The sequence below is a fragment of the Euleptes europaea genome, chromosome 3, assembly GCF_029931775.1.
Source record: "Euleptes europaea isolate rEulEur1 chromosome 3, rEulEur1.hap1, whole genome shotgun sequence".
Taxonomy (NCBI): Eukaryota; Metazoa; Chordata; class Lepidosauria; order Squamata; family Sphaerodactylidae; genus Euleptes; species Euleptes europaea.
The window spans coordinates 112095190-112119191 of NC_079314.1; the positions used below are offsets into that span (position 1 = coordinate 112095190).

Here is a 24002-nt window from a genome sequence, read left to right on the forward strand (position 1 = left end):
GGACGGAAAAGCTGACAGAATATGCAGTGATGGCCAGGCTGACAAACACTGTGAATAAAAGAGCTAAGGAATAGTTTCAGAAGAACTGGAAATTGTACTATGATTATGTGCCTTGAGTTCTTTCATAATATGTTTCTTTTAATTTGTTTTAAGAATTTTACATTGGGTAGGCTGTATTGCTATTTAGATTGTAAGTCGCTCTGTACGATGTAAACTAGCTGAGGTATACATCACAATAAGAAAAGTATTTTTACCTGTTTTATCTATGCAGATTAGGCTTACCTTGTTAATGTTATATATAGCCGATATGTTATTAGATATGTTATTAGAAAGCACAAGGTATTCGATTACTTATTTCAATATATATATAACAGCATATATAACAATATAGTAACAGAGATAGCAATCAATATATAAGAGGTGCAAAGAGCACATAAAAAGAATACGGGATATTACCTCTTTCCTTTCTTTAAAGAATAATTTTATTACTGCAGTAAGAATTTAGAGATAGAGGGAATGTAGGGGGGGGAAGTTAGTAGCGTCATCCAGATAAAGGTTTGTTATTGCTTATTGTGAGCTTAATGTTGGTTTGTGTTATTGTTTATAGTTTGTGTGAATTGTGTATTTTTTGTTTTCTGTATATTTGTTGGTCAATTTATGTGATAAACAACTGATAATAACAATCTTTTTTTTTTTTAAGAGTTATTTCTCCCTCATTCTTTTGGAGTGCTGCCTCGTGCTGGGATCTTAGTATACACAGGCAGAAGATCCTAAATTTTAATTGCCTGTGTGATGCATGTTGGGTCTAAGACGTGTAATGGACACTCTGCACATTATAGCCCCCGTACAGGTACTTCATAGGCAACACTGAAGTAATTTATAATCAGGGAAAAATGAAAATCCAAGGTCGTTCTGAAAACACTCGACTCGAAAAACTCCAATCTGATGAAAATTCACATGTCACAAGTAAGGTTGCTAAGAGAGCCAGCGAGGTGTAGTGGTTAAGAGCGGTGGATTGGAGCGGTGGACTCTGATCTGGAGAACCGGGTTTGATTCCCCACTCCTCCACATGAGCAGCGGAGGCTAATCTGGTGAACTGGATTTGTTCCCCCGCTCCTACACACGAAGCCAGCTGTGTGACCTTGGGCTAGTCTCACTCTCTCAGCCCCCACCGACCTCACAGGGTGTCTGTTGTGGGGGGGGAAGGGAAGGTGATTGTAAGCCAGTTTCAGTCTCCCTTAAGTGATAGAAAAAGTCGGCATATAAAAACCAACTCTTCTTCTTTTTCTTCTTCTTCTTCTTCTTCTTAGTTCTGTGGTTTTTTACATCAAGTTTGCCGCAAGTATAACGGGAAAAAAATGTTACATGAATTTAAAATTTCATATTCATATTTTTATTGTATTTTATTTTTATTTTAAGTTTTATAGATTTATTTATATAGTCCATTGTTATTGGAATTATACAAGTGGTAAAACCGCCTTACTATTATCATGAATTAGTCTTCTGGTGTTGCCCTATTGAAAATTGTTTTTTTTTTCTCCACTTGAATGTTTTATATATGTGAATACTCATTTAACTGGTCAGTGACTGTAACGATAATAAAAGTAAAGAGTACTAAAGAACACACATTAACAACTGGGGGAAAGGTTTAAAATGCTTAAAGTCTCACTCAACTGCAAATGTTGTAGGCTCTAGTCCCCCAAAGTTTATGCTGGATATTAAAATGTGTCAGTCTAAGGTGCCACAAGGCTTTTGCCTATATTCCAAATTATATTGAAAACTCAAGGCAAAGGGACAGCAAAGCCACAATAAAATAGACAGCAGAACGCATGATCAAGCACTGACAGTGACAGGACACACAATTTCTGTTTTACTGGAAAATGTGAATGGACCAAAAGTGGATTGGGGTGATTTGTGGGATTGCAATTTAGAATATACCTCTGCATGACAGAGATGCAGCACAAACAGAAAGCTAGATCAGAAAGGAGGAGGAATGTTCTGTCCTCTTATTTTGTGGCTTGCAATGCTGGTTTTCCATTTGCTGAGAGCTTGTAGCATAGGAGGACATTCCAAAATGTGATCTTCTATCAATTGTGAACACATGAAGCTGCCTTATACTGAATCAGACCCTTGGTCCATCAAGATCAGTATTGTCTACTCAGACCGGCAGCGACTCTCCAGGATCTCAGGATGAGGTCTTTCACATCACCTACTTGCCCAGTCCCTTTAACTGGAGATGCCGGGGATTGAACCTAGACCTTCTGCATGCCAAGCAGAGGCTCTACCCCGAGACACAGCTCCTCTCCATGGCTCTCCAGGGTCTCAGGCAGGGGTCTTTCACATCGCCTACTTGCCTAGTCCCTTTAACTGGAGATGCCGGGGATTGAACCTGGGACCTTCTGCGTACCAAGCAGAGGCTCCACCACTGAGCCACTGACCACTCTTCCATTTCTGCCATTTCATTCTTCTTTAGCTCCATAAATGCCCAGGGGGTGCCCAAAGCTCACCACTTATCTTGCCTCTTGTCTTTTATATGGGCGGGGGGCGGGGGGATATAAATCATCTACTAACAGTACAGAAGGGAGTCTTATTAAATGTGATGGTATTTCATTGCACTTTAGCAGACTGATAATGACATATTGAAAATCCAGTTAATTCCAGAGAATCCACAGTTAAGTTCCATCAAGCACCCACCCCACCCCACTCCGGCAATTCTGTGACTTTCAAAGCACCAAAATGTTTTTGCTTGCAAACCAGACGGCACTTTCAACAGTAAAACACTAGATGGTGCTTCGCTCCCATGGTTCTGGCATTCACAGAAACCAGGTTTTATTTATGTGCGATTACCTTTTTTTTTTTTTTTTTTTTTTTGGGATAAATTTTTATTGTGTTTTTATGGGATACAGAAGGAAAAACAGGGAGGGAGGGAAGTTTTGCATCCGTTTGCAATATACAGTATTATCTCAGTCAATAATATACATGCATAAAATAGAAAATATGCTTGCTACAACTGATTCAATATATTGGTTTCTGTCCTGTTCTTACTTGATTAAGAAGCAATCAGATATATTCTTAAACATATTAGACAGCCACTAACATGGGGGGGGGGAGAATAAAAATAAAATAGCGTTATAGATATACCATAGTTTCAATTTCTCCAAAGATTAATCATTATTAAGGTAAACCAGATGTATTTATACAAAAAGAATAGTGTTATAGATATACCATAGTTTCAATTTCTCTAAAGGTTGATCATTATTAAGGTAAACCATACGAATTTCTACATGAAGAAAACATCTACTCACATGAAAAAGGAATTAAGATAAATCTAAGTGTGATTATCTTGACAGGCCTGTAATGAATGCAATTGATAAAACCTCTGTGTCGAGTCAGAGACAGAACAACCAAGACATTTCAACTAACTGCAGGAATTTGGGGAAAGGTTTCAACTTGGCATCGACTTGATATGCCTTTTTGCAGCCAAAACACCAGTATAAATTCTCCCCCCCCTTTTTTTTCCACATCAATTTTTATTGATAGAAACAAAAATAGTGACGTCTGATTTTGGTCGTACGCAGAGATCGGTTTTCTGGAATGTTTGGGATTTTGCTGGTGATGGGCCAGAGCCGGAGCGGATGGATTGATCACGGTTTCTTGGGTCACCCGCTGGTTGGGGACGACATCGCTTGTTCGGGGCAGGCCTGAGCCAGGCCGCCAATGAGGTTCAAGAATTCGCCAAAGTCCAGCTGGCCGTCGCAGTTCATGTTGAGTTTCTTCATCATGCGGTCCAGGACGCCTGGGTCCTTCTGGTTCTTTGTGAAAGATCCCAGAACTGTGTTCATGAAGGTCAGGAACTCCTTTTTGGAGAGGGAACAAGCGTTTCCATCGCGGCCGGCATAGCGCTGGAGCACGGCCAGCAGCGACTCGATGCAGCGTTCGGTTTCTGTTGGGCCGGCGGTGTACTTCGATGACATTTCTGGTGGATCACAGCTGCGGGCTCACGCCAGTATAAATTCATAGGGCAAAATAATATAAATAGAACCTTAAGAGTGAAAATAAAAATCAGTGAGTAGGGTTGCCAGGTCACTGCTGGCCACTGGTGGGAACTTTAGGGAGGGAGGTACAAGGGCGGCAATCTGTGTCCCCTGTGTGATGACATCACTTTGGGGAGGGGCTGTGGCTCAGGGGTAGAGCCTTTGCTTTGCATGCAGAAGGTCCCAGGTTCAATACCCGGCATCTCCAGTTAAAAGGACCAGGTGGGAGGTGATGTGAAAGACTTCAGCCTGAGACCCTGGAGAACTGCTGCCAGTCTGAGTAGACAACTCTGACCTTGATGGACCAAGGGTCTGATTCTCTATAAAGCAGCTTCACATGGTCATGTAATTGAATGCCACGCACAGAAGGGAGGGGCTGTGGCTCAGTGATAGAGCATCTTCTTGGCATGCAGAAGGTCCCAGGTTCAATCCCCAGCATCTCCAGTTAAAGGGATTAGGCAAGTAGGTGATGTGAAAGACCTCCACCGGAGACCCTGGAGAGCCTCTGCCAGTCTGAGTAGACAATACTGACTTTGATGGACCAAGGGTCTGATTCAGTATAAGGCAGCTTCATGTGTTCACTTCTGGCTTGATGCAGAAACACCGGCATTGCACTGGAGGGATGCTCTAACACTTGCCCCAAAGATCTATGGTTCCCATAGAGTTTTTGGGGTGAGTGCTAGAACGTCCTCCCAGTGTAATTCTGGTGCTTCTGCATCAAGGTGGAAGTGACATTATAGCACAGGGGACACAGATCACTCCTCCCTGTTCCGACAGCCCACTTCCACCCACTGACCAGCTAAACGTCGGCTAGCGGCACCACAAACCGGCGGGCAATTTTCCACTATTAGCAGGCAGCTGGGAACCATATCAGTGAGGTAGTCAAGATAAAGGGCAGGGTTTGGAGAGGGGAGGGACTTCAGTGCCATAGAGTCCAATTGCCAAAGCGGCCATTTTCTCCAGGGGAACTGAGCTCTATCGGCTAGAGATCAGTTGTAATAGCAGGAGATCTCCAGCCAGTACCTGGAGGCTGGAAAACAAAATAGACACCTCTATACAATTATCTAAAGATGAGAAATACAGTATAGGAATAGCTGTAACCAATACCAACAAAATTATGGCTATATAATGACAGTATGTGGTAATATACCCACCAACATCCTATATTTACAACAAAGACATGTATTTATTTCAACACACATAGAATTATAATCAGAATCATATATTCAATATTCCTATAAAAGGTAAGTATTGTATTAATTCAATATAATTGAAGTGTCCTTTGTGATGTATATCTTTTCTTTTGCAGCAGCTGATTGGTAGAAGGAGAAAACGATCGTTTCAAGGCCCAAAGGCCAATTTTTCTTCAGTTCTTCCTATATAATACAATAAATAAAGCTCCTTGATAGTCATAAATATCTTTAAAAATTATTTCATATCAAAACTGCAATAAATAACAATTCAACACTCACAACAATAAATACATAAAAATTCCCTCATATACTTACAAAGGTACGTCCTATGCAATTACTCATCATCATACATAGTATCAGGTTTCCTCCGAATAACCACTTAATTTTAAGAATTTAAAAGAACGGACTCAGATTTCAAATTCAAATTGCGCTCATTTTCTAATTGCAATACTAAATATTGTATTTATTGTTTAATTTGTCCCTGCCAACTCATTTACGTTGGCTCTAGCATAAGGCCAATTAAAGCACGGATTTTAGAGCACAGATCTAGAATAAGGGCAGGGTTAACTACAGCCCCGGTTGTCGACCATTTTTTAAAATTAAAACATAATGAGAATGAGCTAAGATTCTTTGTAATTTGGCGTTTACAAGGTAACATATTTAATAGAAGTGACAATGAAAGAATCCTTAGACGCAAGGAAGCATATTTTATACATGTTCTGAATACCATGGCCCCTCATGGTTTAAACTTGGAGAACGATCTGTCATGCTTTCTGTAAATATACACTGTCACTTTAAGAATCTGGCTCACAGGCTATGTACATCAGCTGTATCAAGGAGCGAACACCGGAGAGCTATTTAGGTAACTAGCTTGCATCATTGTAATAACGCCATTGGGATCGTTACCGGAGTGGACTGATTCCTTGCACTTACCCAGTCTGGGACGTACTGTATATTATATCCATAAATGGTTATTCGGAGGAAACCTGATACTATGTATGATGATGAGTAATTGCATAGGACGTATCTTTGTAAGTATATGAGGGAATTTTTATGTATTTATTGTTGTGAGTGTTGAATTGTTATTTATTGCAGTTTTGATATGAAATAATTTTTAAAGATATTTATGACTATCAAGGAGCTTTATTTATTGTATTATATAGGAAGAACTGAAGAAAAATTGGCCTTTGGGCCTTGAAACGATCGTTTTCTCCTTCTACCAATCAGCTGCTGCAAAAGAAAAGATATACATCACAAAGGACACTTCAATTATATTGAATTAATACAATACTTACCTTTTATAGGAATATTGAATATATGATTCTGATTATAATTCTATGTGTGTTGAAATAAATACATGTCTTTGTTGTAAATATAGGATGTTGGTGGGTATATTACCACATACTGTCATTATATAGCCATAATTTTGTTGGTATTGGTTACAGTACCTGGAGGCTGGCAACCCTAGCTCACAGAGGAACAGGCCCTGGGACTCCTGACAGATATGACTCTTGAGGGTGGTGACAACAGGAATGGTTAATATGAGAACTTTCTTCCATCCCAAAAGAATTGTCTGTTACAAATGGATCCAGATTTGTGAGTTCACACCTTCACAGCCCCATTTTGGTTTGTGATTAGGCTTATTATTTGCCTGCTTCAGTTTGGCATCTTCCTGGCTGATGGCCCATTCTTCCACCCATTCTTGTGTTTTGGCGGGTAGAAGAACTGAGGGTGTGTGTGGAAATGATCTCATGCAATGCACCAACATAACTTCCAGGTGAAAACCTGGGTATGATGTCAGTGCGTCAGGTGATGTTCTGGAATTTCCTCTCAACCTTTGTGGTATTACCTTTCCCTAGATCTAACAGCCACTGGCTATCCATCAATCACTTCACACTTTAAAAAGGGGAAATGAAATTTAATTTTTCCTTGACACTATAAAGAGAAAAGTTGCCACATCTCTCACGCAACTGACCGATCTATTTGACAGCAGATAACGCAGTATCCGCTTCTCAGAAAGTGTCTTTAGCTGTTTTATCCAGGCAATATTTTGTGCAATATTACTTTGTGAACATGCTAAAACAATGTGAGCTAGGGACTCTATTTGATCCGGACAAAATGGGCACTTTGGTTCTTCTGCAGTAATTTTATTGTGTCGCCCTTGTGTCTTGGTTGAGCCTAGAGCATTACATCTCGCCAATAAGAAAGCTCGTCTGAACTTATGCATTTCTAACCAGCTGAAACCACAGAGTTTTTGTGGGAAGTCCAGAATGTCACCTGACATGCTGATGACACTTCCAGGTTTTCACCATAAAGTGACATGGGCATGTCCTGTGACATCATTCCCACCCCGTGCCCTGCATCCTAGGGGTACCAGGCAGCAGGCTCCCAGGGGCGCCTAAAGCTGGCGGGAGTGCCAGGCAGCAGGGCCTGATAACCCTACGTGTGACAGAAAGACATTGATCTGGGTAACTGTAACTGAGGTCACATGAATATTCATATCACTTGGTTTTTCTCTCCTGGATTACTGTCTTCTGGAAGTGAACTGGCAAAATGCTGAGGCGGTCAAATGTCCAGTATCGCTTCAGACTGCAGGGGAAAGATTACGTATTTCAGAGTTCCCCTCTATAATTCATTCTCCATAAGAAGCAAACGATCAGAGGCTATGGAGAGCTACATTCGAACTATTCTCTTTGATGTGCCTTTTCATAATCTGCAGGGAGGTTTTACATGCAGGAGGGTTAAAAATGTGACCCCCACCCCACCACCACCACCCCGAACTGCAGTGGAACAGCCCCTTCTATCCCCTCAGAATTTATTTCACACATTTTTATCCCACCCTTCCTTCAAGGAACTTGGGGCACAGTACCTGGTTCTTCCACTCTCCATTTTATGCTCACAAAGATCCTGTGAGATAAGTTAGACTGTAAGAGAACGATTGGCCCAAGGTCAACCAGTGAGTTTCATGGTCAGCAGGGATTTCAGCCTGGGGTTCCCTGTGCCTAATCTAACAGTATATAGGGTTGCCAGGTCCCTTTGCTCCACCAGCAGGAGCTTTGCAGGGGCGTGGCTGGAGGCGTGTGATACACATGCGCACCCTGCACAACATGCGTGCCCCCAACACAATGTGCCGACGTCACTTCCGGGTTTGCCCGGAAGCGACACGGACGCTCAAGCAATCTCCATCGCAACTCAATGGTTTTCATAGCGTTTCGCCAGAGGTTGCTTGAGTGTCTGCGTCGCTTCCAGGTAAACACAGAAACTATGTCGCCGTGCACGCACATCGCACACCTCCCCCTCTACCTAGCTTTCTTTCGCCTGTTGACCCTCAGCTGGTTGGTGGGCAGCCCCCCACCGGGCAATTGGTAAGCCTACCAGTATACCGTGACAACCCTCAGAACTCTGCAACGTCAATCTGCTGCACGTAGGTTAGGACTTAACGTCGAGTCCTACTATTCATTCCAGTGTATGGAAAAGAGGAGACCTCTATCTGCTTGAACTTCTGAGGCCTCCAATCCCTTACTACTCTGAAGAATCAATCTGGCAACTAAGATTTACCATTGTTCTCTCAAGGACAACAAGGATGGATCCGCCACCCACTCAATCCTCCCTCGGCAGCCGTGGCTTTCTCTGTGAAGAAAATGAGCACTCTTTTGCTCCAGCCATAGCTTGCGATAACAACCAGCTTCTCGACAACAATAGCTCAGCAGTGAAGTACAAGCTAATGTAGGCGCTTTAGCTTTTTCTCCCAGAGAGAACGTCAAGCAGACTCCATTAAATTTCCTTTGCCCCACCAACTGTTGAAGAGCCTTAAGTACAGGAGCAATGAGAATGACAAGCAGTAGGAAGAAGACCACCTATCAATATGGCGGAATGAGTGTCTCAACTGGGACTTGATAATGGGCAGCTATTCTACACTGTGGTATGGTGATCAGAATGTATCCTCTTGGGCAAACTGTCTACCTTGTAATTCCAGATGGGTTGACATGTCAGTCTGTAGCACCACAATAAAGCGAGAGTAGGGTTGCCAGCCTCCAGGTGGGGCCTTGAGATCTCCTGGAATTACAACTGGTCACCAGACTACAGAGATGAGTTCCCCTGGAGGCCATGGCAACTTGGGAGGGCAGACTCTATGGCATTATACCCCACAGAGGTCCCTCCCTTCCCCAAACCCTACCTTCTCCAGGCTTTGCCCCCAAATCTCCAAGAATTTTCCAACCTGGAGTTGGCAACCCTAGTCATAGAATCATAAAATCATAGAGTTGGAAGGGACCACCAGGGTCATCTAGTCCAACCCCCTGCACAATGCAAGAAATTCCAAATTACCTCCCGCCCCACACCCCCAGTGACCCATACTCTATGCCCAGAAGATGGCCAAGGTGCCCTCCCTCTCATGATCTGCCTAAAGTCATAGAATCAGCATTGCTGACAGATGGCCATCTAGCCTCTTCTTAAAAACATCCAGGGAAGGAGAACTTACCACCTCCCGAGGAAGCCTGTTCCACCGAGGAACTGCTCTGTTAGAAAGTTCTTCCTAGTCCAGTGGTATCTTAGAGTGTGTGTGTTTTTTTAAATCCCAGAATAAGCTTTCACAAGAGAGCTAACTTCATTCAAGGCATTAGAATGTCCATTCAATGGAGAATACATTAAGTCTGACATTTTCCAGCATAAAGTTTCAAAAATCATAGCTCACTTCATCAGCTGGGTTGATGTTTTTGTTTCCGGAAAGATGGTGGGGAGGATGTGACAGAGAGTGGCTGGTTTAAAACAAGATCCTGTGAAAAGAGTTCCCTTTGAGTGGATGAGAGCCACTCCCAAGTATTACTAGACAAAGTAGGATTCATCTATCATCTGCACTGGCTCCAGCTGGAATACTGGATCAAGTTTAAGGTGCTGGTTATGATCTTTAAAGCCTTACATGGTCTGGGACCCTCATATTTGCGGGACTGCCTCTCCTGGTATGCTTCCCAGAGAAGGTTAAGATCATCTAACACTAATTTGCTGGTGGTCCCCGGCCCGAGACGTAGGGTTGCCAACCTCCAGGTAATAGCTGGAGATCTCCTGCTATTACAACTGATCTCCAGCCGATAAGAGTTCAGTTCACCTGGAGAAAATGGCCACTTTGGCAATTGGACTCTATGGCATCAAAGTCCCTCCCCTCCCCAAACCCTGCCAGCTCTGCCTCAAAAACCTCCCGCCGGTGGCGAAGAGGGACCTGGCAACCCTACCAAGAAGTGTCTGGCTTAGGGTTGCCAGGTCCCTCTTTGCCATTGGCGGGAGGTTTTGGGGTGGAGACTGAGGAGGGCGGGGTTTGGGGAAGGGAGGGACTTTAATGCCATAGAGTCCAATTGCCAAAGTGGCCATTTTCTCCAGGGGAACTGATCTCTTTTCGACTGGAGATCAGTTGTAACAGCAGGAGATCTCCAGCTAGTACCTGGAGGCTGGCAACCCTAGTCTAGCTGGCCTCGACTAGGGCCAGGGCTTTTTCTGCCCTGGCCCCGGCCTGATGGAATAGCCTCTCTAGTGAGACCAGGGCCCTGCGGGACATTGTAAAACACAACTGTTCCATCAGGCCTATGGTTGAGGTCAGCTGTGGTTCTACTATAAATGCCTGCCTCCCTTCTTTACCCGCTGCTGCCGAATAACTGCCTGCAGGCCAAATACTGTGGCCTTATATGACAATGCTATGCACCATTTGTAATTCTGATTTCAGTATGCTGGGGGGGTTTCAATTTATAGTTTTATGTGATTTTATAGTTCTGTTGTAGTTTGATAGTTTATGTGAGCCGCTCTGAGCCCGGCTTGCCGGGATAGAGCGGGTTATAACCATGGAAGATGTCTAAATAAATAATTAATAAAATCTAGTCCGCGATAACCAGATATGATAGGAAGTTACACCAGGTGTAGCTGAGCTAATTGACTTCCTCATAGAGGGTCACACTGTAGTTAGCAGAATGCCACCTTCAGCAATGGAGTGCATGTACTTGAACACAGCTGGAGAATCACTCGCAAAATCCAGATCAGACAAGCTGACAATAAAATTTCTTACAAATAATTATTTGCCTTGTTGATTGAAATGGGGGCAGGATCATCAGGTAGTGTTCCGAGTCTGCCAGTCTCCTGAAGAGCAGGGACTTATCCTGCCAACCACAGCATGGCAAGGTCTACAGCACAAGGTCAGTAGCCTTGCAAACTGGTTGAGCCAACAAAGCTCCCTGCCTAACCCTCTGCTGAAATAGGGTGGGGGGAAGCAGACCCAGCTGTTCTGAAGGCCACTTTGAGACTTCACCTAGCTAGGTCCTAATGGGCCAGAATCCTGAAGGGGACTGAGACAGCCTGAAGCAATGGTCTGGCTCAGTGGCTGGAGACCGGGCTTCTAACCTGGCACTGTGTCTTCTTTCAGCTGCATCTTGTGGCATTTCTGAGTGACACTCTAGGAATTTCCCCTAATCTCTATGGTAAGGATCACAGAGACATAAGGAAAATCTTAGAGCATCATAGTTGTGGCCATTTTTTTCTCCCACTCCTCAGTTTCTTGAGGGTGGGGGATTAGGTTGCCAACTGCCAGGTAGTAGCAGGAGATCTCCTGCTAATTCAATTGATCTCCAGCCGATAGAGATCAGATCGCCTGGAGAAAAATGGCCGCTTTGGCAATTTAACTCTATGGCATTGAAGTCCCTCCCCTCCCCAAACCCCGCCCTCTTCAGACTCCGCCCCCAAAATCTCCTGCCGGTTGCGAAGAGGGACCTGGCAACCCTAATTGGGACCGAGGGCAGGGCAGGCGATTGGAAAGCTTATCGTCAGCGATAAAACTGCTTCAGGGACCACCAGGTGGCAATCTATGGCACAGTCATGGATTGGCGAGTGCCTCGGTCCCTTCTCCAGACATCAGTCCTGTGACCACAGAGGTCTATGTGCAAGGCCCACTTATCGCAACATCATTTAAGCCCGCACCACGGCAATGAAATTTGCAACCTGAAGTTGTTTCCTTCAAAAAACGGCCTCCCTGCTGGGAGCAGTGTGGCAGCTGGTGTTGCCGGGTCTAGCACCTACTTCTCGGGATGCTGAAGTATCTGTGCGCTGAACTGAACAGCTTTCAGGAGCCCTTTAGCGGCTTCCTGAATACCTCTTGAGTGGCCATCCTGCAGGATCAAGCTCCAGGTCTCGGCACCTCTTTAAATGCAAATGTTGTTTGCCTTCCCCCCCCCTTCCAAGTGAGAGCAAGAGAGAGACAGAGAAGTGGGAGGCCCACTTCACACCGGCGGCTAATAAATGGATGTTTACCCGGCTCTGAAGAAGCTCATAGGAGCAGCCAACCCTTCAACTTTTGTGCAGCACATCCTAGAGACCCCAGGCAACCTTGTTTCTTGTGCTAGAGATGGCCAGTTTACGACATCTAGGGACCTTTTTAGGGCCCCGAGGCCCCGACCAGCCCGCTTCATAATAAACTTGACCCCGTGGTTGTGCATTAAGAGCTCCACACTTGTAGAACTCAGAAGTAGCCTGATGTATTCATATGCAGAAGTACATATTCGTTACAAAATCTGAAAGGATTTAAATGATGCTCACAGGCCTCTTAGGGGTACCAGGTCCCTTTCGCCACCGGCATGAGGTTTTTGGGGCTGAGCCTGAGGACGGCGGGAGTGCTAGAGCGTCCCCCCCAGTGTGATGCTGGTGCTTCCGCATCAAGGTGGAAGTGACGTTATCGCACAGGGGACACAGATCACTCCTCCCTGTTTCGACAGCCCGCTTCCACCCAATGACCAGCTAAATGTCGGCGGGCTGCAGCACAAACCGGCGGGCGATTTCCCACTATTAGCAGGCAGCTAAGAACCATATCAGTGAATTAGTCAAGATAAAGGGCAGGGTTTGGAGAGGGGAGGGTCTTCAGTGCCATAGAGTCCAATTGCCAAAGAGGTCATTTTCTCCAGGGGAACTGATCTCTATCGGCTGGAGATCAGTTGTAACAGCAGGAGATCTCCAGCTAGTACCTGGTGGCTGGTAACCCTACAGCTGCTAGAGTCACAAAATGAAGTACATTCACTCCTGCCTAGGGTTGTCAGCTTCTAGGTGGTAGGTGAAGATCTCCTGGGATTACAACTGCTCTCCAGGCAATGGAGATCAGTTCACCTGGAGAAAATGGCCACTTTGGAAGGTGGACTCTATGGGAGTTGGGAATGTTCAGTCTGGAGAAGAGGAGGTTGAGGGGAGACATGATTACTCTCTTGAAGTATTTGATGGGCTGACACTAAGAGGAGGGCAGGGAACTATTCCTGTTGGCAGTAGAGGTTAGGACTCACAATAATGGGTTTAAATTCAGGGTGAAAAGATACCAGCTGGATAATAGGGGGGAAATTTTTACAGTAAGAGTTATTCGACAGTGGAATCAGCTCCCTAGGGAGGTGGTGAGCTCCCCCTCACAGGCAGTCTTTAAGCAGAGGCTGGACAAACACTTGCCAGGGATGCTCTAAGCTGATCCTGCAGTGGACTAGATGACCTGTATGGCCCCTTCCGACTCTATGATTCTATTATACCCCACTGAATTCCTTCCCCTCCCCAAACTCCATACTCCTCAGGCCCCGCCTCCAAAATCTCCAGGTGTTTCCCATCCCAGAAGAAAAAGAAGAGTTGTTTTTTATATGCCGATGTTCTCTACCACTTAAGGCAGAATCAAACCAGCTTACAGTCACCTTCCCTTCCCCTCCCCACAACAGACACCCTGTGAGTATACTTAAATATATAACAGGTTAGACCAATACATTCCACATAAACAGCAATCAAACGGTTACCACAACCGAAAGTATCTTTCTTACTGAAATGTAATACAACACGTGGACACAAGCGGGATTCAACACACTTTCCTTGCTTAGGAACTGAGATCATAGAACGTTATACTTTGGAGAAAAGAAATCTCACCACCACCACCCCGACACACACACACCAAATGAACATGAGTACATAACTCCATAAGATGGAAAATAAGTGGAGGCGCTCAAAAGCAAAAGTGTCTCTTTACTCTTAGAAAATAGTTGCAGCCATGATGGAATACCTATTCCATCTATTCTCTTTAGTATCAGAGATGGCTATTATATTAGGTGAAGTGGAACACAGGCAGGATGGTGCTGCTGCAGCCGTCTTGTTTGTGGCTTCCTAGAGGCACCTGGTTGGCCACTGTGTGGACAGCCTGCTGGACTTGATGGGCCTTGGTCTGATCCAAGTCTGATCTTGGTCTGATCTTGGTCTGATGTTCTTATGGAAAGTAGACTGAATTGTTATAATAAGTATTGTTGTTGTAGTTAACTCAGTTCCTAAGCAAGGAAAGTGTGTTGAATCGCGCTTGTGTCAACGTGTTCTATTACATTTCAGTAAGAAAGATACTTTCGGCTGTTGTAATCCCCAATAGCATTCATTAATGGATTGTGTGGAATGCTCCGGGTGGATCACCGTTCACCTGGCAGTTAGCAAGCCTATGAACTCCTGATCTGAAAATGTCTGAAGGTGGTATTGCACTCGGCTATGTGGGGTGATTTCCTGGTCTTCTGAACTCCCAATCTGAAAATGTCCAAAGGCTGTATAGCCCTGGGCTGTAGGGGTGGATTTCCTGATCTTCTGAACTCCCATTCTGAACATGTCTTAAACTGGTGTTGCACTGAGCTATATAGGGGTGGACTTTCTGATCTTCTGAATTCCCAATCTGAATTCCAGATAGAGATGAAGGAAGCAGGAAGAATGTCTCATACTTTATGAGCCACAAATGTGCCATTTCTGAATTTAAGGGGGAAAGGTGAATTTTTCAATCAACCAGCAGAAGGATATCAAGTTAATTAATTCCAAACTTTCTCTAACAGCTCTACAGAACAGGAATATATACTTATAAATCTCCTTTAATTAAAGTACTGAATTTTAACTGTTGAAAGGGACGGAATTATTAAAAACTAGGAGAATTTCAATTACACATTGCACTTGCTTTTTTATATATAATTTTTAATGTCTGTTGTGGCACCAGCTCCCCTCAGGAGTTTATTCGGGACTGCAGGAGATTCCATTTGGTACCCAATGTGGTTGCTGATCTCAGGGAAACCCCATTATTGTGTACTCACTTGGTTTCTTCCATGCAAACAGCAATATAGGCAATAGGGGTGCTTGAACAGCTACCAGTTTGGCTCATGTCTTGTTTGCTAATTGCGAACAGGGAGTCGACTTTTCAGTGATTTGTTTGACTGTTCATCAACCCTTTCATGGCTGTTTGGCAGGTTGCTTCACCATATCCCTTCTTAAAAATGTAGTACAGTGCTCTCCTACAGCTGTGGCCACCATTTGCCCTGTCATGCCACCGGGGAGTTTTTTTGACGACTTAAAAAAAATCAGTAATTGCTATTGTGAAAGTGTCTACTAACATTATAATGGTCTATTGCTATGATCTCTGACTTACCAGTTAAGCCTCCTGCCCTTTTCTTTGTAGTGCTATAAGAGTAAAGAGTGGTTGAGTTGAAAGGTAAGGACTGGTTTGGAATATAGAAGGGGATGGGAGGGAAGGCAGCTGGGTATATCCTGATCTCGCCAGTGCTCAGAAGCTAAGCAGGGTTGGTACTTGGAAGGGAGATCACTAGGGTTGCCAGGTCCTTCTTCACCATCGGCGGGAGGTTTTGAGGGTGGAGCCTGAGGAGGGCGGGGTTTGGGGTGGGGAGGGACTTCAATGCCATGGAGTCCAATTGCCAAAGCAGCCATTTTCTCCAGGTGAACTGATTTCTGTCAGCTGGAGATCAGTTGTACTAGCAGGAGATCTTCAGCTATTACCTGGAGGTTGGCAACCCTAGAGACCACCAAGGAAGACTCTGCAGAGGCAGTCAATGGCAAACCACTTTTGTTTGTCTCTTGCCTTGGAAACCCCTTGCTGGGGTCGCCCTAAGTCGGCTGCAACTTGATGCCACTTTACACTCACATAGAAGGGACTATGAAGTAGTATGGTAAACTCAACAGAGTCCTACCATGACGCTAACTCAGGGGTAAAAAATGGGTGTACAATTAAAGGGTAGCAAACTGTCAGTTGCTAAGTATTTTTCGATGGCCATGGGAGAGGGGGTCATTTGCATTGACTGTCTCTGGCATCAAACCATGAGAACTGGTTAGTTGTACAGGTTACAGTGTCAGACAAGGACCTGGAGATTCAAGTCTTTTTAAATCCCCATCCTTTCATGAAGATCACTTAGGGCCAATCACTTTCTCAAAGCTACTTCACAAAGCTCTTTTGGAGGAAAAAATGGAGGAAGGGTGAACCATGTACACTACCCAGAAATCCTTGAAGTAAGGGAGGGATAAAAACGTAATATCTAAATAGACAATGGCTCACACTATCTCTGCTAAAACCCGCCATTAAGGCTAGGGATGCCAGTTTCCAGGTGGGACCGGGGGATCTCCTGGAATTACAGCTCATCTCCAGACTACAGAGATCGGTTCCCCTGGAGAAAATGGCTCCTTTGGAGGATGGAGGATGTCATTGTATCCCACAGAGGTCCCTGTCCTCCCCAGGCTCCATCCCTAAAAACTTTTTAAAAATCTATACATTGTGACCTGGAACTAGAATTATCACCCTTCTGGTGGGATCTGGAGTTCTCCAGGAGGGTAGCCGACCTGGAGAACTCCTGTAATTACAACTGAACTTCAGTTTCCCTGGAGAAAAAGGCTGTTTTGGAGCTTGGACTCTATGACATTATACTCTGCTGAGGTCCCTCTCCAAACCTCACCTTCCCTAGTCTCTACCCCAGGTGGTGGCTGGAGATCTCCTGCTATTACAACTGATCTCCAGCCGATAGAGATCAGTTCCCCTGGAGGAAATGGCCACTTTGGCAATTGGACTTTATGGCATTGAAGTCACTCCCTTTTCCAATCCCTGCCCTCTTCAGGCTCCACCCTCAACCTCTCCAGGTATTTCCCAACCCGGAGAGGGCAACCCTACTCTACCCCCAAATCCGCTCAAATTTCCCAACCTGGATCTGGCAACCCTACCCCCCTCCACCTCCCACCGGTGGCCAGGGGAGACCTGCCAACCCTAACTGAAACAGAGTGTGCTATTATATGGAATTTGTTAACCAGCACGCAACCCAACAACTCCCTGTTGCCTTCTCCTAGGAGGTGTGTGCTAAGACAGCCATGATTAGGCCCAAAGAATGTGATGAAGCCTGCTCTTTATTAAACCTTGCATCTGCTACGCATTCAGGATTTCAAGCACAAAACACACCATTATACCAGGAAAAGAGAGAGGCCTCAGTCTGGTTTTTCTGAACTGTATATAGTCTGTCAAAATGCAAACACTAAATATTTCCACCAGAGATCCTTGGAGCTTCTAGTACAGTAGCCCTTCCTTCTTCATAAAGAGCCTTTTGTTGGGACTCTTGAGAGTTAAAACAGGGGCGTGAAATGCCACCTGTAACTTAATAGCAGATCCTCCAGTTGCGTGGATCCCCTCTGGTAGACCAGAAACTGAGCCCGGTTCTTGTATCCGCATCGTCCCCCCGCGCCATACCAAGAAGCAAGGAGCATTATTTGTGTATTAGGGAACCACAAGCTTACTTCTAAACTGTACTGAGAAAGGATTTACTAGAGGGAGTGAGGATTCCCAGAGAAGTAGCTCAACTGCAAGCCTGCCTTTAGCTCAGCAGTGAGCCAGTTTGCTGTAGTGAGTAGAGTATCTCACTAGGATCTGGCTGGCCAAGGTTCAAATCCCCACTCAGCCATAGATAGGGTTGCCAGCCTCCAGGTGGTGGCAGATTTCCCGCTATTACAACTGATCTCCAGGTGACAGAAATCAGTGCCCCTGGAGGATATGGACGCTTTGGCAATTGGGCTCTATGGCATTGAAGTCCCTCCCCTTTCCAAACCCTGCCCTCCTCAGGCTCCACCCCCAAAATCTCCAGGTATTTCCCAACCCAGATCTGGCAACCCTAGCCATACACCTTAGAGGATAAACTCAGGGCAGTCGCTCAGCGTAACCTACCACACGTGATTGGTGTGAGGGAAAAGTTGGGAACAGAAAACCATGGAGCTTACTGGAGGAAGGGTAGGATAAAAATGCGCTAAACCGAGTGGGAAAACAGAAGAGCAATGTGATTAATGTGAAATATTAAAGTTGCTGAGAATACAGGGGACCAATGTTCAGAGGCAGAAAATGTGCCTTTTATGTAGAAGGAGCCAAATTCAATTTCCACTTAAAGAGTTTCAGATCGGAAAGCTACTAGAAGAGCTATAAGCAGATTTTCTCTGTATATTTAGAGTTTACAGAACCCTTGTTTGGATTGGGACCTTTGTGCAATAGCAGGCTAACTGTCCTTCCCTACACAATTTTCCTGAACTCAAGCACCTCCCCCAGAGTTGATATTTCCCCCAGTGTGGCAAATATAGGGTTGCCAGCCCCATGGTGAGGGTGGAGGATGCCTATCCCCGGATAGTGTTTCTGCCAACGCTCAGAGCATCGGTGGATGAAAAATAAAATCAAATAATGACTTTCGGGTAGCTGTGTGACATGACTTCTAGGAGAACCCAGAAGTGACGTCCTGCATCTCTAGGAATTGGTCAAAACGATATGGCAAAACCATAGAGTTTTCAGTGATTCCTAGAGAGGACTGGCATCATTTTCAGGGGGAAACCGGAAGTGACATCATGCCATCAGCTGATGGCAATCCCCCCCCATGTCCCTACCGTGTCCCGGTCTCTGGATGGTTGACTGTCTGGGCCAGGCAACCCAAGGTAAATAACAGCTCTAGGGTAGCCTTTGAGTCTGATAAGACAGCATAGTGTGATTGGTTTAATACTCCCCCACCTGCCTGCTCCGCAGCCCAGATCTGAATGGAGGAGGGTATGGCTGCTATTTGGGGATAAAAACACACAGGTGATGAATTAATGCATCTTCCAGAATGGCTCAGGGATCTATCTCTATCTGAGGCCCCGGAAAGCTGGTGCCAGCTTTATACCCAGCTTTTCTCTATCACGAGTAGTCTCAAAGTGGCTTACAATCGCCTTCCTCCCCTCCCCTCTCAATAGGCACCTTGTGAGGAAGGTGGGGCTGAGAGAGTTCGGAGAGAACTGTGACTGGCCCAAGGTCACCCAGCTGACTTCATGTGGAGGAGCGAGGAAACAAACACAGATCACCAGATTAGAGTCTGCTGCTCTTAACAATGACACCATACTGGCTGAGATAGATCGATGACTAGTATGGTATATAGATGACTTGGCATAGAGAGCCAGTGTGGTCTAGTGGTTAAGAGCAGTGGACTATAATCTGGAGAACCAGGTTTGATTCCCCACTCCTCCACATGAAACCTGCTGGGTGACCTCGGGCCAATCGCAGTTCTCTCAGAACTCTGTCAGCCCCACCTACCTCACAAGGTGCCTGTTGTGGGGGGAGGTGATTGTAAGCCAGTTTGAGACTCCTTAAGGGTAGAGAAAAATGGGGTATACAAACAACTCTTCTTCTTCATGGGGAACATAATATGTTGAGGACTAGCTGTTTCATCATTCACCCTGTTTCTTTTGATAACTATGCCCACCCAGCAAAAACTGTATGGTTTACCTAGCAATGCCACCACCCCATGTTCCTGCCCCGAACGCTCAGCCTGGCAACCCCAACCTACAGGCAACATGGGCAAAGATGCATAGGTAGGGTTGCCAGGTACTAGCTGGAGATCTCCCACTATTACAACTGATCTCCAATCGATAGAGATCAGTTCACTCAGAGAAAATGGCCGCTTTGGCAATTGGGCTCTATGGCATTGAAGTCCCTCCCCTTTCCAAACCCTGCCTTCCTCAGGCTCCGCCCCCAAAATCTCCAGGTATTTCCCAACCCGGAGCTGGCAACCCTACACATAGATAATCTTGGAGAGAATCCAACACCCAGCTAAGCACGCTAAAGACCCATTAAAACCAGATTCATCAGCCTCCTGTGTCTTCTGCCCTGGACTCTGACGGTTCTTTGGGGAAGAAAAGTCCACTTTGTTGGCTTGGGCTCCAGTTTATCTAGAGGAATGAGGAAACTCCCACATTGCATAATTTCCCGGCTCGCTTATCTGTCACGAAATTATCCGAGGCTTGTTAAAAATGCAGCTGCGGAGCTTAATTATTGTTTGCACAGGACTTTGTGAACAGGGAAAGTGCTCTGTAATTGCTGTTGTTATTTAACTTCAGAGCATGATGGGATCCCAGGGAACCCCTGGAACTGCGATGACGGAACTGTAGCGCTGTGGCAGAGGCTTGCTCCTCCAGATGCCTTTTGCAGGGAGGCCAGAAGACCTTCGCAACCAGCGAATCGATTTAACATAAATGGAGGCTTCCGATGGGCTTCCGGGCTTGTTGACTTGACCAACAGAGCCCAAACAGTGCTCTGGGAGGGATTGAAAGGATGCACTCCCTTCCCCTGCTTCAAACAGGACCGACAAATGAAATATGTAATAATAATCGTAGAATCATAGAGTTGGAAGTAGAGCTGTTGATTTGGTAAAAACCGAACCTAAAAAAAAACCCAAATAAATGCCATTTTGTTAAATTTCTGGTTCGAGTTTACAGAATCAGCAAAATCCGGGAGGTTGGGAAAGCCGAATGTGCCAGTCCCAAATATTCGGCTTTATTAGGAACTCCTTTCTGTGGCTCCTGCAGGGGCATTTTTGCAAGTAGAGGTCCCACATTTTCAGGGTAGTTTGAAGGGACTCTCCTTGCAAGAACCCCCAAGTTTGGTAAAGATTGGGTCGGGGGTCCAGAGTTATGGGATCTGGAAGGGGTCACCCCATCCTCCTCCATTGAAATGCATTGGCAAAGTGGCTGTGTTCAGACCCAATCTTCACAAAATTTGGGGGGTTTTGCAAGGCAAGTCCCTTCAAGCTACCCTGAAAATTTGGGACCTCTACTTGCAAAAATGCCCCCCAGGAGCTGCGGAAAGCTGCGAAATGGGTTTAATGGGTTTAAATGGCCAGATTTTTCAGGAATCACGAATTTAAAGCCGAATTCCCACCTTTACTGGTATAGGGGAATTCAGCATTCGGGTTTTCCCAGGGGGAAAAAGGCCAATTAAATTCAAACTCGAATTTTCCCCAAAAAAGTTTTCAACAGCCCTAGTTGGAAGGGATTACCAAGGTCATCTAGTCTGACCCCCTGCATAATGCAGAGATTTGACAATTACCTGCCCCCACACCCCCAGTGACCCCTACTCCATTCCCAGAAAATGGCAAAAAAAACCTCCTCCAGGATCCCTGGCCAATTTGGCCTGGAGGGAAATTGCTGCTGACCCTAAAGATTCTGATCTGGAGAGCTGGGTTTGGTTCCCTGCTCCTCCACGTGAGCTGTGGAGGCTAATCTGGTGAACTGGATTTGTTTCCCCACTTCTACACATGAAGCCAGCTGGGTGACCTTGGGCTACTCTCTCTCTCGGCCCCGCCTACCACGCTGGCTGTCTCTTGTGGGGGGGGAGGGGAGGGTGATTGTGGGCTAGTTTGATTCTTCCTTAAGTGGTGGAGAAGGTCGGCAAATCAAAACTTGGGAATGTAAGAAGGACCATGAGAGCCAAACACTGACGCAAACCTTCCTGCTCTCCCTCTCATGATCTGCCTAAGGTCACAGAATCAGCATGGCTGACAGATGGCCTTCTAACCTCTGCTCAAAAACCTCCAGGGAAGGAGAGCCCACCACCTCCCAGGATTCAACAGGATTATACTCAGAAAAGACAGTAGCAGCCATATGTAGCATCAATACAGCAGAAGATTCAAAGCACTTTCGCAGGCAGGAGCTCAGGAGCTGCAAACTGATATGATTCTGCAACCCTAATCCAATTGCATTGTTCATCGGTTGTCTTTTACTCCTCGATTGTCCTGTTTTATACTCTATCATTCACCTTGATAATTTTATGGTGGTTGTTTTGATGATCCTGCTGTATTTGTTTTTACGTCGTAAGGGACCTGGCGGAGGTTTCTGGAGAGGCAGCATATAAATAGTCTAAACGAATACACACTCTCAGCCTTTCCTGCCCCCCAGGGTTGTTGTGAGGATAAAATGGAAGTTGGATTGCCAACATCCAGGTACTAGCTGGAGATCTCCCGCTATTACAACCGATCTCCAGCCGATAGAGATCAGTTCCCCTGGAGAAAATGGCTCTTTGGCAGTGGGATTCTATGGCATTCAAGCCCCTCCCCTCCCCAAACCCAGCCCTCCTCAGGTTCGGCATAAAAACCTCTTGCGGGTAGCAAAAAGGGACCTGGCAACCCTAAATGGAGAAGAATGACAAAAGCCACTTTGGGTCCCCACTAGGGAGAAGGGTGGGATAAAAATGAATGAATGGATGAATTAAATAAATAATATAAATACACAGAGAGAGCAGAAAGGGAGGGGATTTATTGCAAAGAGAGGTCAGAAGCAGAGTTACCACTAAGGTTGCCATTTGCCCGCTGAGGCAGGCAACCTCCTGCTAAGCCTCTCTTCCCTCCACCATTGCTTGATAGAGTGGCGGGGGGAAATGGCGGGGGTGTCACACTATGCGGTGCCATCAGTTCTGAAGTAATGTCACCATGTCACACAACGCTCTAGGGATTCCTCTCATCTTCGTGGTCTTTACCATAGAGATTGGAAGAATTCCTAGAGTATTGTGCAACATGGGGATGTCACTTCCATGTCTTCATCCAGAAGTGACATTGCAGCATAGTGTCACACTCCCTTCCTCATACTGGGGATGCCAAACTCCAGCTGGGACCTGGGGATCCCCCCAGAATTACAGCTCATTACAGCTCATCTCCAAACTACAAACTAAAACCATAGAGTTTCCAGCGGTTCCTAGAGGTACTGCCATCGCTTCCAGTTATTCCCCAGAAGTGCCATTCACCTTTCCGATGCTGGTGAGTTTCAAATATTTTAATTATTTTTAATTGTTCATTTTTTCCTTGCTGATGCTTCAAGTGGCAGCAGGCAACAGGAGCCCTGGTCAGGGGATCCCCTGCCTTGACAGGAGCCTTGGCCGTCCTAATTCATGGAATCAGAGAGTTGGAAGGGGCCATATAGGCCATCTAGTCCACCCCCCTGCTTAATGCAGGATCAACCTAGAGCATCCCTGAGAAGTGTTTGTCCAGCCTTTGCTTAAAGACTGCCAGTGAGGAGGAAGCTCATAACTCCCCTAGGTAGCTGATTCCACTGTCGAATTTTTTCCTAATATCCAGCCGGTACCTTTCCGCCCCGCAATTTAAACCCATTATTGCGAATCTTATCCTATCCTAGAGAGCCACCATGGTGGTTAAGAACGGTGGTTGGAATGGTGGATTCTGAACTGGAGAACTGGGTTCGATTCCCCACTCCTCCACATGAGCGGTGGAGGCTAATCTAGTGAGCTGGATTTGTTTCCCCACTCCTACACCCGAAGCCAGCTGGGTGACCTTGGGCTAGTCACAGTTCTCTCAGCCTCACCTACCTCACAGGGTGTCTGGTGTGGGGAGGGGAAGGGAAGATGATTGTAAGCCGGTTCGAGTCTCCCTTAAGTGGTAGAGAAAGTCAGCATATAAAAACCAACTCTTCTTCTTCATCATCCTCTGCTGTCAACAGGAACAGCTCCCTGCCCTCCTTTAAGAGAGAGCCCTTCAAATACTTAAAGAGAGCAATCATGTCCCCCCCCCCCACAACCTCCTCTTCTACAGACAGAACGTTCCCAAGTCCCTCAGCCTTTCCTTGTAGGGCTTGGTCTCCAGGCCCCTGATCATCTTCGATGCTCTCCTCTGCTCTCGATGTCCCAGATTGTCCGAGAGCAACTTAAGCG

General features: G+C 45.7%; 1 protein-coding gene across 1 annotated transcript; it reads right to left on the reverse strand.

Moving 5' to 3' along the window:
• Nucleotides 1–3659: 3659 nt before the first annotated feature.
• On the reverse strand, nt 3660–3974 carry LOC130475657 (protein S100-A11-like). The gene has a single exon (XM_056847487.1). It carries the CDS (start codon nt 3972–3974, stop codon nt 3660–3662), a length of 315 nt encoding a protein of 104 aa, XP_056703465.1.
• Between the last annotated feature and the right edge of the window lie 20028 nt (nt 3975–24002).